At 44.3% G+C, this 19175-nt stretch overlaps 1 protein-coding gene across 4 annotated transcripts; it reads right to left on the bottom strand.

The window, feature by feature from the left end:
• LOC119458033 (deubiquitinase DESI2) lies at window positions 1–19071 on the bottom strand. Of its 4 annotated transcripts, none has more exons than XM_049670695.1 (8): window positions 18898–19071; window positions 12044–12155; window positions 10226–10287; window positions 9376–9448; window positions 8045–8138; window positions 5364–5505; window positions 4373–4489; window positions 1–269 (listed from the first exon to the last, which is right to left on the bottom strand). In XM_049670695.1, exons 2-8 carry the CDS (start codon window positions 12102–12104, stop codon window positions 150–152), a joined length of 669 nt encoding a protein of 222 aa, XP_049526652.1. In that variant the 5' UTR covers window positions 12105–12155; window positions 18898–19071; the 3' UTR covers window positions 1–149. The 4 variants fall into 4 exon arrangements, with proteins under 4 accessions (XP_049526652.1, XP_049526653.1, XP_037575756.1 ...); XM_049670696.1 differs by lacking the exon at window positions 12044–12155 and adding an exon at window positions 18024–18075 and having other exon boundaries at window positions 18898–19070; XM_037719828.2 differs by lacking the exon at window positions 12044–12155 and having other exon boundaries at window positions 18898–19068.
• Between the last annotated feature and the right edge of the window lie 104 nt (window positions 19072–19175).

Consider the following 19175-nt stretch of genomic DNA (forward strand, 5'->3'; position numbering starts at 1 on the left):
CACGGCAAGAGTCACAGCCACACCCAGGCCACCTCTCAATGAGGGACGACCAATGGCAGTAGCACCGTGCTTCGCAACAGTGGGGTTGGGTTCAAGAGACCGAGGGATGGTGTGGGTCGCGCCATTTTCCTTGAGTCGGGGGCCACGTGTCAGATCCGGGGCACACGCTTTTGTGATGACCGTGTGGGATTCGGCGCTGGCGGCGGTGACGGAGGGTGGGCTGATGAGGGACTGTGGACCCTAGAGGTGCTGCCCTCCTGGATGCTGGCCTGTGCAAGCAAGCAACACAGGTTGCAGAAGCGTATATTGCATTTCATAGTTAGCATTCAAGGCTGTGGAAGGCTATGAAGGAGGGCGGACACAGAAGTCACTCCCCGCATTTCCCAGTGCGGTTGCTTTCGATCTTCGATGCCTTCTAGGGAATAAGTACTTCCAACTCGTGGACGTAAGGTTACGTCAAATCATGCACCATTTGGGCACATTTGTGCTTCCAGTATGCAACACTGTGTGTTGGTTGCGAGCACAAACGGTGCACTTTGGCTGCTGATAGCAAAAACGTGTTGCTCCGCACGTTCAATGATAAACAAGTTCACATTTGCGGCATCTTCCATGTAATAATTACATCATATTTTGCAGCATAAATGTAAGAGTTAATGCTACATAGAATTACGACACACACCTAATCTTTCATACATGACGTACCATTTTTGGCTCACGAATACTAGCAGAGAGGGAAGTGTGTAGCATTTCCTGCCATGTACGAAACAGAGTATAGAGCAAAATACACAAAGGTCAGTTATTATTGGCAAGCCATCACCTTGTAAGATCCAAAGGGCCACGAAATGGAGGAAAGGATGCAACCTAGCACTAAAACGTACTCCGCCAGCACTTTGCACATGGCATGCCAGTGCGCTAAATTCTTGGGTTGTGTGTCTCGAAACCAGGATTTGATCATGAGGCGAGCCGTAGTGGGGGACTCCGGTTAATTGTTCACTACCCGGGGTCGTGCACCTAAATCTTAAGTACACGCCTGTTTTTTTTGCATTTTGCCTCCATCGAAATGCGACAGCCGCGGCTGGGATCGAACCCGCGACCTTGAGCACAGCAGCACAACACCATAGCCAATGGGCTAGCCCGGTGGGTTGCCACTGAGCTACAATCATCAATTGCGTACTACACTTTAAAGGTCACAGATGTGACAACACAAGGAAACTAAAAATGAACATCCCCCTCAAAGTACAGAATCAAAAAATTAAATTATGGGGTTTTATGTGCCAAAACCGCGAGCCGATTATGAGGCACGCCGTAGTGGGGGACTCCGGAAATTTGGACCACCTGGAGTTCTTTAACGTTGCACCTTAATCTAAGTACACGGGTGTTTTCGCATTTCGCCCCTATCGATATGCGGCCGCCGTGGCCGGGATTTGATCCCGGGACATCATGCTCAGCAGCCCAACACCATAGTCCCTGAGCAACCACGGCGGCTAAAAGTACGGAATCATTAGGTGGCATAAGAGACTTGGGGCTGCTTGCACAAAGCAGTTTACCCTAAGAAGATTTAATGACGATAAAGAAGCTTCACCCAAATGACAATAAATTGCTGCAAGGTACAACGAAAGTTGCCGAGTGTCAAAGATCGCAACTTTTGCCCAAGTGTCACTTCTTCATTACTTGGCAACTTGCTATCACTGATACAATGCCTTTGAAATTTGCCTGTGGGTAAAATGCTTCATGCAAGCGGCCTCTCGTGTTAGGAGTGACTCACGAGAACAGAGCCATGGAAAAGGGGAATTTCACTGGCCGACCTGGAGCATTTTTTTCTTTCTTTAGATATGGGGAACATAATTTAGTTTCAACTGCTCATTTCAGATCAACTTTCTCCACAGCAGATTTCGTTGTCAAGGGCACAGATTCACACCTCACCTCTGCTGCGATACTGTGCACAGCATTATGCTTTCTCATGTGCCATTTCAATTTTCAGAATTCTAGCAAGATTCAAGCCCTTGCTTGAACATTCAGGTAGCTCCTCCAAAATGACGAGTGGAGATTTTTCTCAAACATATACACTCAATTAAAGGGTAGTAAGTTGCAGAGATGCTGAAATATTGACCGTACTGTGTAAAACAAACAAAATTAAACACCAATGTGAATACAATGCGGGATGGTGAATTTGAATAGATAATGAAACTGTACATTGTGTGTGTCTCGACGGACACCTGTGGTCCTTTGAGACGCTGACATTGTCTTCTGTCTCTGAAGTGTTTGAGAATGCCCGACAGAAGCTTGAGAGAAAGCCTACAATACAGCTGTGTGCAGGTGAACTTTATAAAAATTGCACAAGCACAATGACATGGACACAGAAGGCACATGAAACAAGACAGTGCTACCTTCCGTACCTTGTGTTTCCGTCGGCGTGTATGCCACAATTTGAAGATGAACTACCATCAAGCCTACACAGCCACTCTCATTGGCAAATTGTGCTCTCGGCAATGTGCTTGAACCAAAATAGATTAACACAGCTGTAGTAGCTCCGAGGAATCACACATCCTGAAGAGCTTGGTGGGAAAAGTAGCCAAATGTAGAAATCCTACACAACTCTTGTGCACATATCTCGGCAGAGTGCAGAAGCCACCCGAAAAACAAGAATCAGTGATAATATACGCCTTTGGCTGACATTCATCGACGTGCTTTGCTGGCAATACGATTTGATGCGCACTGCATTTATTTTTGCTCTGCTAGAGTTATGTATGCAGGCTTCTGCAAAAAATAGATGCTAGGAGTTTTCCTAAGGAGATTTCCACTAGTCAACTCGAAGCTGCATGTCTTTTGTCCACAGGCAAAAATGCATGAGTGTTTCATCAATTCAATGCAGGATTGCACACTCTTATTTTTTTCAACACTGGCTATATTAGGCATTGTCATCAGCGATCCACAGTACTTTGGCAACATGTACTCGGAAAAGGAAAGTATGGGTGCTGCGAAACAGGAAGAGAGGAAACTGTGCCTATACTGGCGAACTCTCTCGAATTTTTTATGAAGTGTACTGATTTGGGCTCACTCTACAATTTCATTCATGTTTTGCCAATTTCTACGAAAAATATATTCTGTTCGTGAAAAGTTTTAAAGGTGTCAAAGCATGGGGCAGCACAGGATTGCAATATGTGCATACAAAGAAACAAATTGTGATAGTACCTGCACCGCCCTTATGGCTTCCGAAATCGGGTGGCATACGGTGCCCGATCTCGGAGGTAATGCTTCGAGCAAGTTTATTCAGACGTGTTCGTGAAAGTGGTGAAATCGGACCAGCAATGTGTCTGAAAAGTCAGTTATCTAAATACAGCAGAACTTAGTTGATACGACCCCATTTCGTACGATTTCCCGGCACCAACGTTTGCAATAGAGAACACAAAAAATGACCAAGCACAGTTGCGCTTCTTTTTTTTACCGGTTAATACATTCCCTGAAAACATAACCTCTCGGCACCAAACTTTCGTACTTTGACAACCTTCAATCGTAAGATAGGTTTTCTCGTCCTCTAGATCCCACGTGAACAAGAAAAGGCATGAGGCATGCGCAATCGAGAGCAGGAGGCACTCGCCACGACAGCTTCCCCGCAGTACTCGCCTGCCCGTGTCACGTCAAAATTCCGGCAAGCACTTGATTTCCTCTACTGGTACCAGCGAATCTCCTCACGAGCTGTTGCAATAGCATTCACTGGTCAATTTCAGTCTCTGCTGTACCTAGCTTCCCGCTAAATAAAATGCGTATGTATCCTACAAAAGGTCTGAGCTCACGCCAAACATTTGGAAAATGTGTGCTACTCCCCCTCCCCTTTCTATGACTGCAGCATTTTTACTAATTATTCCATGCGCAGGTCGGCAGGTATGCATGCCACAGTGACAGTGAGTGACATGGCATTCTTTACATCACCTGCCAAAAAAAAAAAAAAAATTGAGCAGAAGGGGCACTTTGACATTCTGCGCATGCGGTACAGTAGAATGTGAGACAAGAACTAAAGACTGACGAACACAGGCACTGAGTCGCCTGCATCTAGTGTCTGCATTTGTCAATTTATATTCCTCATCTCACGCCACTCTACCTCCCACACCCTGCTTGATGACTAACTGATTACACAGGTAACCTACAAAGTTTCTGTTCGGCCACTCATTCTAGAGAGGAGGAAGCCACTTCAAGTACTCTCCATAGCTGTGTTATGCTTTACACACATCCAAAACTAAATGAGTAGGAACCACTATACACGCACATGCACACAGGCACAGAGTGAAGCAGAAAGAGGAGTGCATGAAAAGCAGCGCCCCCTGGGCACAACGGGGTGCATTTAATGTGTGACTCAGAGGGAAGGGGAGCTAGCCTGGAGTGCGATGGGCGTCAGCCACTCTCGGGGCAGGCAGCGCTGAAGGAAAGGCACGCAAGAACTGAAGTAGGCCAGTCGGTTCACCCAGGCCGGGATCTCCTCTCCGCACAAGATCTGCAGGGAAGGAACCACGTCTGCGCTCAGTTGACACTCCAATGCAAGCATGCTGATGTTCACCACCATAGTGCATCTGCGAAGACTGCTTACAAGTAGCAGCCACTGAAACGAGACTTGACTGCGAGAGAACTCCTCATGGTTGCCAACTCACAAGGCCGGGCAGGCAGTATCATGGAATTTGACTGATTCCTTTGTTTGTTTGTTTGTTTGTTTATTGCAGCAACAGCAATTAAGAGCTCAAAACTAAGCCTGCAGTGTCTATCTGTCCATCCTCTTTTTTTTTTCCCATTGCCCTGACAGCGGCCGGCATCAATTGATTGCTAAACCACACAGCCACCTCAGCTTCGGATTTGCTATACAGTGAAAAAGAAAAGAAAAACTTTGGCGGCCACTCTGAATGACATGGGATTCAACCTCGTGCCCCTGTGGCAATATGCAATTGGGCGCTAGACGCACTAACCACTGCAATATCCGGCATCGTCGGTGATTGCTACTTTGTGCAGGGTCCTGTGCCTCGCAAAGACGTGATTCATGGCCTATGTGCATGTATTTCAGGGGCAACAGGAGGTAATACTGTAGCCAGATGAGGACGAAATAGCGTCTTTACAGAACAGACCCTACGACATTCGAATGTATGACTGACATGTTAATGGAAGCGCAACTGCATCACAGCATAACTGTGATAGCAGCGACTCCACAAAACAGAAAAGCATGTGACAATATAAAGCAGACGACATTGCCAAAACACTCCCTGTCTCCCACAACAATCTCCACCCCAACCCCCCAAAACGCATGTGCAGGCAGGTAGGCACGCCACACAAACAATCAATCAATCCCAATGAGTGCCAAAGAGGAGAGAACGTTATGCCACCTTGGTCAGGGCGCCCGAGAAGTGGTTGCAGTTCTTGTTCATAAGGTGGTATCGGTCCCCGCGGAACTCGTTGCCCAGCTCCTCAACAATTTTGCGCACGTCTACCTGGTTGAAGTCCGTGTGGCCCACCAGGATGCTCTGCCTGCACGTGTCATCACAATACGTGCACACAACAGGTAGCATTAAGTGAAATGCCAATTATGTATGCACCAAAGTGTCAACCCTATAATGCCTAAATGCACTTTCACATCAAGGAAAATTAGAACAACTTGTTCATCTTCATTTCCAGCCATGGAGAGAACAGTTGTGAGTGTGCGCACATGCGCGCACACACACACACACACACACACACACACAAAAAAAAAAAAAAAAAGAAGAAACCGGCAGGTTGCTTGAGCTGTGACTCAATTAACTCAGTAATTCATTGGTTTGCTGAATTATCCACAAATGATAACTCTCTCCAGCATATGAAAGACACCAGTGTTTCCACTTTAGTTTCCCAAGCTTAAATCAGAATTTTGAAGTTCAAAACTAGTCAAAATTAGCGAGACCAACGGCTGTGACAGTGACAAGCAGTGTGGCCAAAGTTTCATTCCTACACAGGCGGGCATGGCTGAGCGTCAGCAGACGACAGTCAACGATACTATGATAGTTATACTTCCGGAAGTCTGTTTACTTCAGCCTGTTCATTAAACTGCGTCAATAAACACACACTAACAGTAGGAAGAAGCGCACTGATTCAAACACTGCGTATGGAAACCTGCTACATGACGAAATACAGCAGGCCAAAAAAGAGTGAGGAGTAGGCTTCTGTTGAAAAGAGAATAGTACACGAGAAAAAAAAAAAAAAAAAAAAAAAAAGAAAAAAAAAAAAAAACTTCACACTCTGCTGGCAAGCTGTAAGCACCGTGCATGACTACAAGATTTGGCTGAGATGTTCACAGCAGCGTACATTATCCGCGGACTGTGTTTTTTCACCAAGCCTGAGGGGTGGTTCAGGAGACCTTTATTATTTACCACTTCCTACCACACTATTTTTTAACATTTACATTTCCACAGCAAAATTGAAAGCTGATCGTTTTGGTGTATATCCACGCTTAATAACAAAACAGCATAAAAAACATGCGAATGAAAAGACGTGGACACCACAAGTGGGCACACAGTGTCCACTTCTTTTCTTTTCGACTGCATTTATTGCGTTGATTTATTCTTAAGCTTAAATTTCCAAACAGCAGGAACCCTTAGTGCGATATGAACTGCAAGTGCAAAACAAAACGCAGGTCATGAGTCAAGCGCCCAAAGCTCCGAGACGGCAGGCAGCCCCCACAAGCACACTTGAAGTCCCTGATAAGCATCCTGATAAGCTTGTTTAGGGGCCAGCACACTTCTTGTGACGGTACAAAGCAGAAAACGTCTGATATTTTTGTACAGAACGCCTTGAGCATAACAATCTCCATGAGCTTGGCACTCTTAGTCAGCTTGTGGCAGTAATCACACCCGCCGGGGGGGGCTTAGTCAACTAAGGCATTGCGCTGCTGAGCACGAGGTCGCGGGATTGAATCCTGGCTGCGGCGGCCACATTTCGATGGAGGCGAAATGCAAAAACGCCCGTGTGCTTGCGTTGTAGTGCACGTTAAAGAACCCCAGGTGGTCAAAATTAATCCGGAGCCCTCCACTATGGCGTGCCTCATAATCAGAACTGGTTTTGGCACGTAAAACCCCAGAAAGAAGAACAAGGCAGTAATCACATACTTCAGCATTAAATTAAAACATCTTTTAGCACCAAGACATGAATAGTCTTGTACAGTGGCCAACTGCACGGAATTCTGGACTGCATAAAAAGTGTAGTTTAGGATAGTGCAGGTAGAGGAAAGGACCTCCGTGCGAAATTTGATGTTAGAAATGCGAGCGGAGGTGTCACGAAGAGCTTGCAAAAATGGCAGCTTTTGATACCAAAACGGGAAAAAATGACGCCATTTTTGATCACCAGAAGTGACACATGACCTAGACCGCAAGGATCCTCGGCATGACCTATGAAATAAGGCGGCGCTCACGGCTGCCCGCAGCAGCCCGCGGCATGCTGAAAAATCTCAGAGGTGGCATGCTGGGACTTTCGTCAATGTATCAATCACCAGGTGCACGCAATGTCTGCTTAGGTGCCGAGGGTGCTGCCAAAAATCTATGCCATTACCAGCCCTGGGACTTTGCCACAATTGCTTCAGTGGTATAACGAATTTCGCCAAAGTGAAATTTTGTTGCAGCTGGCCTTCAAGGTAAATAACCTTATAGTACACTTAACCGTTACGTGCTGTGCTCTCTGACAAGCTGCATTCAGACAAAAAAGATGAGATAATGTAACAGTTCTGATCTTTTCCATTATTATCTTTGCATGTGGTTTGAACGAAGCTCCCGCTACATTATCACCAAGATCGACCGACTGTGAGTGGTGATGATAAGAAAGAAGTGGAATCAAACAAAAGAGATCCGTACATTACACCATCCCAACTTTCAGCACTCCATTATTTATTCCTCAGTGGATCCAGAAGCCAACACAAAGCTGGTACCTATATACCTCCGACCCGCCAAGTGTATCTCCTTTTTTTTTTCCTCTCTTTCTTTCTCTCAGCTTTATAATGACTTCAGTGCATAACAGGCAAAATACATTGAAGCTGGCTACTTACTTGTACTTGAACTGGTCTCCGAGGTCGTTCGCGAATTTCGGTGGGATTTCAAAGATTCCCGAGAAAGGGAATGGGTGGCCCCCGTAAGCGTACTCTGGAAAGCAGCACAGAGCGGAGTGCACAAAACTTGGTAATATCATAAACGAAAGAATTAAAAAGACCTGTTTGTAAGTAATTTCCTACTGCGGTTTGACATCACCCGTACACTGGTCAATTACGAGACAGCAGATACAGCAGGCATTAAAAAGAAGCACAAATGATCACTCACACGAAAAGATTTGCACAACTTGGCTATAGCTCCCGAGGTCACTTTGCACAGACCAAACATGCACATCAAAGATCTAAAGCTTTCTCAAAAGAAAGTAAGCAACCGTATTTTTAAGTTAGATGTTTAAAGTCAGTATTACCCACTTTGTCTTTAATTTATACACCCTCGAAATAGCAACGGTGTTCAGAATTACGGGATGCTTAAGAAAAACACCCTTACATCTATCACCTGTAAAATGTTACAACAGCATTATGGTTGGTGCACTTTTTTTTCCCCACCTCAAAGTGCATCCATAGTTATATTTGTAAATAATATTTACATTTTTTTTGCCAGGTGCTTTGACTCTGGAGTTCCGTTTGTTCTGCAACATGTTGAGGAATGTCTGGGTGCATGCACTGTCATTGACCGATTACTCGCACATCTTTGTAGCCCCGTTACTCACATCATGAATGTAATGAGTAAGGATGAACAAAATTTTGAACACCCTCACAGTATTCATTTTTATTTCGACATGTTGCCAGTGCTTCCTCGAAAATGAAGGTAGCAAACAAATGATACTGATGGAATTGAAGCACAAATAACCTCACACACTGACATCGAGACATGACAATTGGTGCTCACTGAACTCCAGTTTCCTTTGGACAAGCAGCAACAAAATCCTTGACACAATAGAAACTGTTCACTTCTTGAAGCATTTGTGCAACTGACTGTGTCATAGTGAGCCTCTCAAAGTTGTCAAGGATTGTGTTCTCTCAAGCCGCTTTCATGCATTATGCTTAGAATTGATGGCCAACTCTCTATTGCTTGGCTTGTACAGCCGGGTTCGGCGGTACCATGGTCTACATTTTCAACCGGTTTGTGAGAGGGTTGTGCCACTGGTGAGAAAGCGGTCTGTTCAGTAAGTAAAGTAATCAAGAGCACTTCTGTATAAATCCCTCAGCCTATCCAACTTTCTGCCTGGATTTCATTTTTTTGGGCACCTTACAGTGGCAGCTACAATAACCCCTGAAATGGCAGCCAAGTTCTTTATCGTTTTCTGAACTGTTCAAAGTTACAAGCTTACCTGTCCCGTAAATTTCTACACCTGTGTGGAATACTCCAAGGCCAATGGGAGCTGTGTATTCATTGATCCAGTACTGCGCATAGAAACAAAATCAATACAGGAACTTGTTTAGCACGACCAAAAAAAAGTCAAACAAGAAAGTTTCAGGTTAAGTTTGATGCTGTAAATGAAAGAGAGAGAAAAAAGCATGTTGCAGACTTTGTATGGCACTTCCACAAAACAGGTCTCGCAGCACTTGCATGCAAACAGCGAAAGCACTCGCTATCCAGATTTGAAATTTTAATAAAAACAAGTTGTTTGCATATTTTGTCACAGCAGTCAAACGAACTACCAAATTTTGCATTTCAAATAAGTAAACCAAGACTGAATGACAGTTATAGAGATTTACGCTTGAGCTAACTTGGTTGTGCTTTCAGACTACCAAATTAGAGGGCCTTAATGTGCTTCCATTTTCATGGCTCCGTATCAGCTATTAAAGAACAGTTGCTACTGAACAACCGGTGAAAAATTGGAAGAACTGTGCCCGTAATTACTTGATCGCAAACAACACGACAGCAGCCTCTCGTTTCTTTGCAAATATGGATGCACTGTGCACAAGAAGCTATATCTTTGGCCTGACGTCCATTATCCCGTAACTAGTTGGAAGTGTACAAAAATAAAAAGGCGGCGGGGGAGACACACCAACAGGCAACACAAGCGCAGTGACAAAGACTGCGTGTGTATTTGAATATTTCTTGTCTTCTCGCGAAGTTCCCATGTAACCGGGCAAATGAGTACCAACCAGCTCAGTTCTCTAACTCCTATGTTATCACCTTGTTAATGATCGCGAAGATGATATTGAAATGATTACCATGTCATAGACATTGAGAGTGACAGGTTCCCGAGCCATGCCTGTCCACTGGAACACCAGACCTGCGGAGGTGTGAAGAGGGGGCAAACAAGGAAAACTGGTGTGAATGGATCAGCAGGATTGAACAGTTTGCAAAAATGTCTGAGCAGTGTGCTGACCAGCACTAGCACTATTGGCAAATTCTGCCTTTACTATGGATATGTCAGTCTTTCGAGATACATACAAATAGTTTGTAAGGGGGTGCTACACCGAGGCTGCCATTGACTTTTCAGTGGCAAGGACGAAGCTCGCTCGCCTGAGCCCGCAGCTGAAAGTAGACCCTGAAGTTGCTGAAGTAGGCCATGCCAATACGAGACCCCAGTGCAATGATGGGTACAGCCACCTGGGTATCACTTCGTGTCAGTCAGCACAGCATTTTACTGCCGATAAAACTCCACGCATATGAGGCGTATTAAAAATTTTTTTTTTTTTTTGTAGCGGTAGATTTGGGACATGGCGTCCATTTGATGCCAACAACGTTCCACACATCTCTTAAAAGCTATTGTAAGACGCCCTTTGAGGCCTTCAAGAGACTTTAGGTATCTTCTTGGTCTTTATAAAGGTCAGCTTAACAAAATGCACTGAAACCCCGAGAAGAAGGGTCATAGCGCCTTAAGTTCACTGAACTAAGGGGGGGATTCAAGGACTTACTATTAGGTACAGAAACAACTGACACTCAACTGCAAATAACATGAATGTCACGTAATTCACAACACAGCACCATACAATGCGCTTGCACTGTGCCACCGCACTGCTGTACCACTCACTTCAATCGTACTTCAATTGTCAGCCACGTGCTTTAAAGCAACGTCTTAAGGCTACATTGAAGTGTCCTTTTGAGAAGCTGCCCTTAAGCTACCAGCTGCATGTCCCATCATGTCAAAAGCACAGTTGCTTTTGACATTTTATACCTTGCACTTACAGAAATGACAGGCCACATCAGGGCATCACACATAAGCTGAAAGGTTTGTACCATTCAGTTAGAGGTTAGATGCTGGACCAACAACGTTCATTTCAAAGAAGAGAATTGATGCCAGGTTGTCCTGGAAAAGATTTGGATCCTTTGCAGCAAATGTGCTGCAATTTTGGTGGCCCTTTCACATATCTATGTTGTAGAAACAGGAACACAACTATAAACGAACATGAAAAATGCCACAGCTCTTTTTACCATTTTCATATGAGGATCCGATTCCCCTTCCTCAACAACGAACAGTGCAAGGAATGTCGGAATAATGATTGAGCCTCCTAATGCATTATCAGCTCCATTGCTATGAACTTGCAGTTTTTTATTATAATTATTTTTGTGCAAATTTCATTTGTCTATGATAGCACATTTAGGGCTTGATCAACTACTTTTCTAGGTAGGCACACAAAGTTTAACCTGCAATACAGCAAGGAACAGCTACAGCAGAACCGCACCCTCTTATTTTTCTTCAAAATACACAAAGCAGGATGTACTTCTAGCGCTGTACCTACACTTTCTGACAGGCTCTTACCAGGCCTGGCAGCCATCTCTCCATCAAATAGCCACTGATAATGATCACAAAACACTTCATACACAAGTGACTGCAAATGCCACGCAATGTCCGTCGCTGCAACACTATGTTAATGATTTTTCCCAATTCGTTCAGAGGATTTTAAATGTGCATCATGGAAACCTTGTGCTAGACAAGCTGGACAATGCAGGGATGCCAATAAAATACACTAACAATAAACCATCACCTATATTCACAAGCAGCGTAGCATTGCCATAAGCTTATTTGTCAGGTTTTTAATTACTTAGCTTCTGGCACATTATTGCTGATGGAATGCTTGCACTTTGGCACAGAACATGCTGCATTGATCAGATTCCGTAGTCATGAGTGTTGGAGCAGCGCCAAGTACGTCGGGCCTGTTGATAAGATTGCATGCAAAGTGTGTAGTAAATTAATTCTCGAATTGCTGCCGTTTGTGTGATGATGCTCTATAAATACGGGCTGATTGTAAGCCATGTCATCTGCCTGGACAACTACCAACCGTGCCCGCTGTTATCACTGCCACTAAGTTGTATATTCGTTTATATGGCACAAGTTCGCGCAAGACACAGTTTGCTTACGGCATTAAGCTGCTTGTCTGACGACCTACAATCCTGTCATCGCCACTATGAGACAACAGTTTTAGAAAGCTTTAGCTGCGAACCATTACGATATAGAACTGCACATGTGTGCACACAGGAGCACATGTGCTATGTGTGCTTCGATACAGTAATAGAGTTGCTAAAACTGTCTAATATATAGCGCAGTGGCACCACAGCTTAATGTCAAACATTTTCCAATGTGCTCCTTTATTACAGGTGCATATGGGTGGCCCGTTTATGAATACCTTCTGCACCAATTTTCATCACTTTTGCAAGTGCTGCATGTTTTATCATGCCTTGAGGCTAGTGTTCAGCACCCACGCAGTTCAACTAAGTGTACACTATTAGAGACTTAAGTGAACACACTTAGCTATCAGCCTGACCTAGACACCGACCTCCTTCCCAGTCCATATATGCTGTACTTACTCTATTCTTATGTCAGCTCAATTGTAACACGCACCTGATTTTCACGACCAGAAATGAAAAACGCCTTTAGCATGGACCCCGACTGTCATATTTCAAGAAATACAGAATGCAGTGCCCGTGACTGTTCAATTACCAGACTTTCATTGTAAGCGAGCGAGTAATGGTTATCTATTCTCCTTATCACTATTAATAGCCCAGAGAATATCGTATTCAGTTCCATCCATGCCATTTGAAATAGCACATTTCTTAAATGCCTCACAGACTGTGGCAGCTTTACAAACTTAGAAGACGTGCAAACAATATCTTAGCAACTGCAGTTTCAAAAGCTGCAGCCGCCTTGTGGACTGGATTACAGAAACTTTCAATGCCAATGACAATAGCTTGTCACTACTGCAGCTTTGGTTTTGCACTCTACGTAATCTACATGAAATTATTCAGTACATTGTCACAGAAAAAAGTGCACGGCAGAATGGAGTAAATATGGTACGTAGCTGCATTAAACCTCATCCATTCCATCCATAGTTAGTATACAAAAGGCTCGGCTGCATACTTTCAGAAGAAAAATGAAGGAGCGGACCAAGCTAGGATGAAATATGCAACAGCCTTTTATCAAGCAAGTGGGAGGAGATTAAAACGATCAAGAGACGCTACAGCTCAGTGGTGAAGGAGGAATGCCGTAGCCAGTCACCAGGCATTACTGAGCACATGCTGCTCAAGCAACTCGAGAGAAAGAAGACAAAAACACGGCTTTATCAGCGCAGCAAGTAAGTTTATCCTGCAAAAGTTTACAGCTCTCCGTTATCAGCCAGCTGGTCGAGGAAACATTCACAACTGTCTGCCACTGTCTAAACAAGCAAATGCACACAATGCAAGGACTTGGGCAAAACACAAGCCAATGCCCTTATGCAGGCACACTGTCTTCTTGGTGATGGGCAGTACACTATGCTTCCAACTGCTTTACTTGGGCAGCTGTGTGGGAAATCTTAAAATTAAATTCTGCGTGCCATAACCAAGATCTCTTTATGAGGTATGCCATAGTTTGGGGACTCCGGATGAATTTTGACCACCTGCGATTTTTTATTGTGCACCTACAAGGCCTGTCTGAAAAGTAACCGACCTTATTTTTTAGAAAGAACAGCGGAACGCAGGTTGGCCATGCTGTGTGATGTAGGAGGAAGGTCCATGGTGTCTTAAGCCTGCAGGTGGCGTATCCTTTAGTGGCGTGTGCTGTTGTGTAGGAGCAGTTGTGTTGAACACCATCGTCTCATCTCGGCGTGATTTTGAGTGAGCAAAAATGACGGAGCGAGTTTAACGAAGGTATTGCATAAATTTATGGGCAAAGCTTGGTGATAACCAAGCAGAAGCAATTCAAAAGATCCAAACAGTGTTTGTAGATGACGGTATCATCATGAAGCCGATTAAAATGAGGTACAACCACTTCAAGAAAGGCCAAACATACGTGGAGAGTGAGCCATGCTATGGGAGATTTTCAAAAAGTCATAATGGCGCAGTTCTTTATGATGTGCAAACCATGATAAGGAGAGATTGTCGGCTTACTGTCAGAGAAGTTGCTCAGCTGGGGATATCAAACCCAGATGCTATAAATGCCTTAATAAAGCCAATTTGAGTACTCTGCGGCTGCCAGGAAAATTTTGCTACGGACTTTGACAGGAATTTGAAGATTTGGCAACTACACTAAGATAGCGCCCCTGTTCATGTGGCTCAAGTGATTCAGTCTTTTTTTGACACGGCACAGTATTTCAGTGGTTCGTCAAGCTCGCTAGTCTCCAGATGTAAGCCTGCACAACTTTTGACTGTTGACAAAATCAAAAGGCACCTGTAAGGAACGCGCTTTCGAACTTGAGAGGACATCAAGTGCAATGTGATGGCTTCCCTAGTAGCACTTCCCGCCAGGCGCTCTGAACAACTCCAAACGCTAGCTGTGGGAAATCTGCTTGCGTTTCACCGCTCCTACTTGGCTGGTGTGAATGTCCCTTAGGGCTGACTCGATCAGCACAGCCTTCTATGACATGAGTGTGGGGTAATGCACATGTTGCACGCAGGTGCACCGATTTCATTTAACACTGAATCCACACGAGCAGTGTAAACCAAAATTGGTGCAAGTGTGCGCATCATGCACACTTTTGCGTGCTTCCGCAAGCGTGTGGGAGGCGTGCTGGATACAGAGGCATGTCACTCTGCTCATTTGGTGGTAAATAGGCTCAAATCTGCAATGCCTTCCGTGTAATAACTACAACACATTTGCAACACAAAAGTATGAGACGTAATATTACGATGAATTATACGATCCGTACCTATGTCTTTCATATGTGACACACTATCTTTCTGGTCACATATGCGAGAAGTGAGAGGCGTCTCTCTAGCCTTCATAGCATTGCCTGCTATGTGTGAAATGGAGGATACAGCACTACAGTACGGTTGCATGCGTAACAGTATTGGGAAGCAAGGACTTTGGGCCAGTACATTGAAAGCGAGAAAAAAAGCGCTTCCTCATAATAAAGAAAACAATTTCTCAGAAAATCAACTAGCAAAAGCGGGCAGCTAGTCTTTCGGATACATATTGTGTCTACTATATCTATATATGTACAACTGAACTTCAACATAATTACAGCAGGTACCATTTTTGTTTTGTTTTAATAAAACTATACAGAATTTTTAAACATCGCCTGTGGCAGATAGCATAATTGTAGTCCTTGAGCTGGATTACTCAAAAAGGAGAACACTACCTGCACGAGAATCGAAATGCATAACCGACTAATGAACAAAAGTTCACTAATTAACATTTTATGCATTATTTTAGGGCAAATATTACAATTGGATAATTATAGCCAGTGAGTTCACAGGATGACATCAGTTTAGAGAAATTCATTCCCAACGTGTGTGACGAAATACATGACCGTTCCAGTTACTTTTGCAATTCCATGCATAAAATGGTGTTTTGTTAAAAAAAATAAGTGGTAAGTAAAGAACTAAATGCATTTCTGCCACATCCCTGAAGGCACACATCTCGAATCTCGTGTCATTCTCAGAATTTGTTCCAAGTCTATATGCCTTGCTAACTCACTGGCTACAGTTAGTAAATTGGAATGTGTGCCATAAGGTAATTAGAAATGTAATTAATTTTTTAATTAGTTGATTATGGATCTCGACTTATCTTGAAGTCCGCAGCTTAGAGTTATCCAGCTGAAGGACTAAAATTATGCTATCTGCCACAGGCAATTTTCAAAAATTCTGTATAGTCTAAAAAGGAAACCATGTATAATGAATTATCAGATATATCGAATATATGCTTATAACAAATATCGGATATAACGAAGGTATTTACATTTCAGATGTGGCTTCATTACAATGAGGCTTGACTCTATAAAACACTCTCACTCATAGCATAATCAATATGTAACTTGCATTAGCAATTAATAGCATATGTTAGTAGTTAGTGTCAGTCAGCTTGCTCCTATTATGTAAGTGTCTGCAATGTCTCCAATTTTTAAACATTATGACAGATTCACTGCCCATCTACCCCCCTTGTGCAATTACAGTGTCGCACACTTCCAGTGACAACCACCAAGCCGAAAGACTTCATTATTATAGCCAATAATTGTTACAGCTTCTGACTTCAGAAATGCCAAGAATGTTTTGCACTCATGTAAGAGCACCACTTCCTTTTCCTATCTGCAAGCGTCGTAGAGTGCACCATCAAATAGTTAACGTTTTGGGATAGCTCAGTCCTATGACTTCTTTGTACGAACCTAAGCTCAAAGAGTTAGGTAAACCACGATGGATGGCTGCAAAACTAAAAAGTATGAAACGCATGCACAGTTCTATGGCAGGCAGCGTTTAGTCGCATCATGCATCACATGCAGCCAGAGCAGTTATGCTGACTGCAGCCATTTGGAATGCATGAAGTGACATGCACTGCACTTATGGATGCACCTGCAACCACAGCCAAGCTCGGCATGCTTGGCCAGGACTGAGCTTTCTTTTTATTCTATACGATAACCAGCTTTCACAGGGACATTCTTTTTCAGAAGCCCATGTCTGATCGCTGAACCCAACATGCAAATGACAATGAACCAACACATTATATGCAGCCGATTTTTGCAGAGCCAACACTAACATGGCTAGTCATTGCACCTGATAGATCACTGTGTGGCATATTATAAGCAGGCTGAACTGTATTTGCCTCACAAGGCCAGATAATGCATACTGTTTCCTTCATATACAGCTTAATACTGCTTGCGATCACATTTTACTAGCCATGGCTCACATATGGGATTTATAAAGAGCAGAACGGCCACCTGAACTATAACTACCGCATGTGCACAACTGTAAATCAGACCATTAAAGCAGTTGCTGACAATGTAACAAAATCTTGATGCCCCGCTTCACTTGCTCTTTCAGCTTGTCTGTTCTGCTGTAACTTAATCAAGCACTAACGAACAAACTGCATTGCTGTACATTCAGATGCAATACCAAGGTTAATCCACAATATGACAGCCTTGCGAATCACACATGCACTGGTGCATACTACATGTGTCCTTGACTGGTTACTTCTGAATTCACTCTGTTATGTTATTCCTAAAATAACTTATTACTAAAACTATAAAACTACTGTCAGAAGGCACGTAAGATATAAATAGTAAAAATAGTAGCTCATGTGTATATTTGTAATGCATAAAGTTCCACGTAAAATCATTTTACGGTACAGCTGCTGGATTACAACGCTACAAACCAGTTACAAGCTCACATCTGTGATCACCAACGGTCACATAAAGAACACAGACGCAAAAAAAAAAAAAAAAAAAAGAACTCAACGTTACAAGCGCACGCCCCTGCAATGAGACTTGGCTCCGCTCCAATTCACAAGACGCAACGGTAATAAAACTGCATCCCAGGACGCCGGGGCCAGCTGGAAAACGCACTACAGTTCCTACACATCACTCGCGAAGCTAGCAAGCGCACGGAACCCACAATAACGCTGCTTAAAACAACGCATACTTCTCGGGGAACGGGCTCGGCCGCCGACAACTTCCCCGACACAGCTGATTCGAGTTTCCTCATTGGATCGCCGCAGACGTGACACGGACGGCAGCATCCTTGGGGGAGGCGCCGCGTCACAAAATAGACACAGCTGTTACACGGAGAGAAAGTCAAGCATTACAGAGGAGCGCACAAGCGCGGCTTCGAAATGCTTACACATAGTCCTCTCTTCGATGCATTCAAGCCGATCGGCTGTTGCGCATCGTGGCTAAAAAAAAAAAAAAAAAGGAAAGATGGGATTTTACAGAGAGTGTTAGGAGAAAAAGGTTGCGTTCGCTTTAGCTACGCGCATTTCACGTCGAGCTGACCTTTTATCAGTCAGATTGCGCGCACAGTCGTCGAGATCTGTTGTATGCACATTTACAACCCGCGAATACTAAACAATCGAACGCATATCTGCGTGGCCACAGCATGCACGCAGATTGAAGAACGCGATGAATCAACGACGTTGGCGCGCATATTTCACGTCGGGCTGGCCTTTTTATTGGTCAGACTGCGCGCACGCACAATCGTCGTGTTATCGTATACTGCATGCACAACATCCCGCGAATATTATAAACACTCGATGGCGTATGCACGCAGATACGAACTCAAGAATGCGATGAATCGATGATTCCACATAGCCGAGTGCGTCGCAATGTAGCTGACACAGCAGTCGAAACTTTTTCGCAGTTTCAAACTGCACGTTTTCGGCGGTTGCAATAACTGCAGACACGAAAAGGATCAGTTTTAATCGTGCATTGGTGAACAATCGAAAGTTACGACCTACTCATGAGCTGCGGACGAATGAATGAACGCAACTGGCAGAAATCACTGCCCAGTGACACTTGCATCGGAATAACGTTTTCCTACCAATCTCAATCTCGGATTACGCATGCGGCGCTGCAAAAGAAAGCAAGAGCGCGCAGTTCACCGCTAAAGGCGTGACGAGACCACCCAGAAACAATGAAACAAAGCGGTACTCGCATACATCTGTGAGCGTCCACCATCCGACAAGAGAAGCGAGAACACAACGGAGCGAGTTCCCCACCTGCTGGTAGTAGAATACGGCGACGTCTTGTGCCGCCGGCGAGTCGCTGCCGTGGTGCTTGCCGTCAACACAGTTCTTGCTAAATCGCGCGACTTATGCAATCCGCTGCATTGTGGTGACTCGGGATCAATTTTGACTGGCGATCGTCGCTCGCACAGCGCCGGCGGCCATTGCTAAACAATCGCACGCCGCTGCGATCGAGGCTAGAACCGATAGAACCGCGAAATGCATCGAAATACGAGTTGCATGCTGCGTTTGAGATTGCGTAAGCTTTCGAA

The sequence above is a fragment of the Dermacentor silvarum genome, chromosome 7 (assembly GCF_013339745.2).
Source record: "Dermacentor silvarum isolate Dsil-2018 chromosome 7, BIME_Dsil_1.4, whole genome shotgun sequence".
NCBI lineage: Eukaryota > Metazoa > Arthropoda > Arachnida > Ixodida > Ixodidae > Dermacentor > Dermacentor silvarum.

What these genes read in the sequence shown, in the direction of transcription:
- LOC119458033 (XM_037719826.2), bottom strand. Translation starts at nt 17,922, where the DNA reads ATGCTGCCGTCCGTGTCACGTCTGCGGCGATCCAATGAGGAAACTCGA. An exon ending in CTCTCAATGTCTATGACATG is followed by an intron (nt 9,449 to 10,225) that starts GTAATCATTTCA and finishes TTCTATGCGCAG; the next exon opens with TACTGGATCAATGAATACAC. An exon ending in TGACGCCCATCGCACTCCAG is followed by an intron (nt 270 to 4,372) that starts GCTAGCTCCCCT and finishes TTGCTTGCACAG; the next exon opens with GCCAGCATCCAGGAGGGCAG.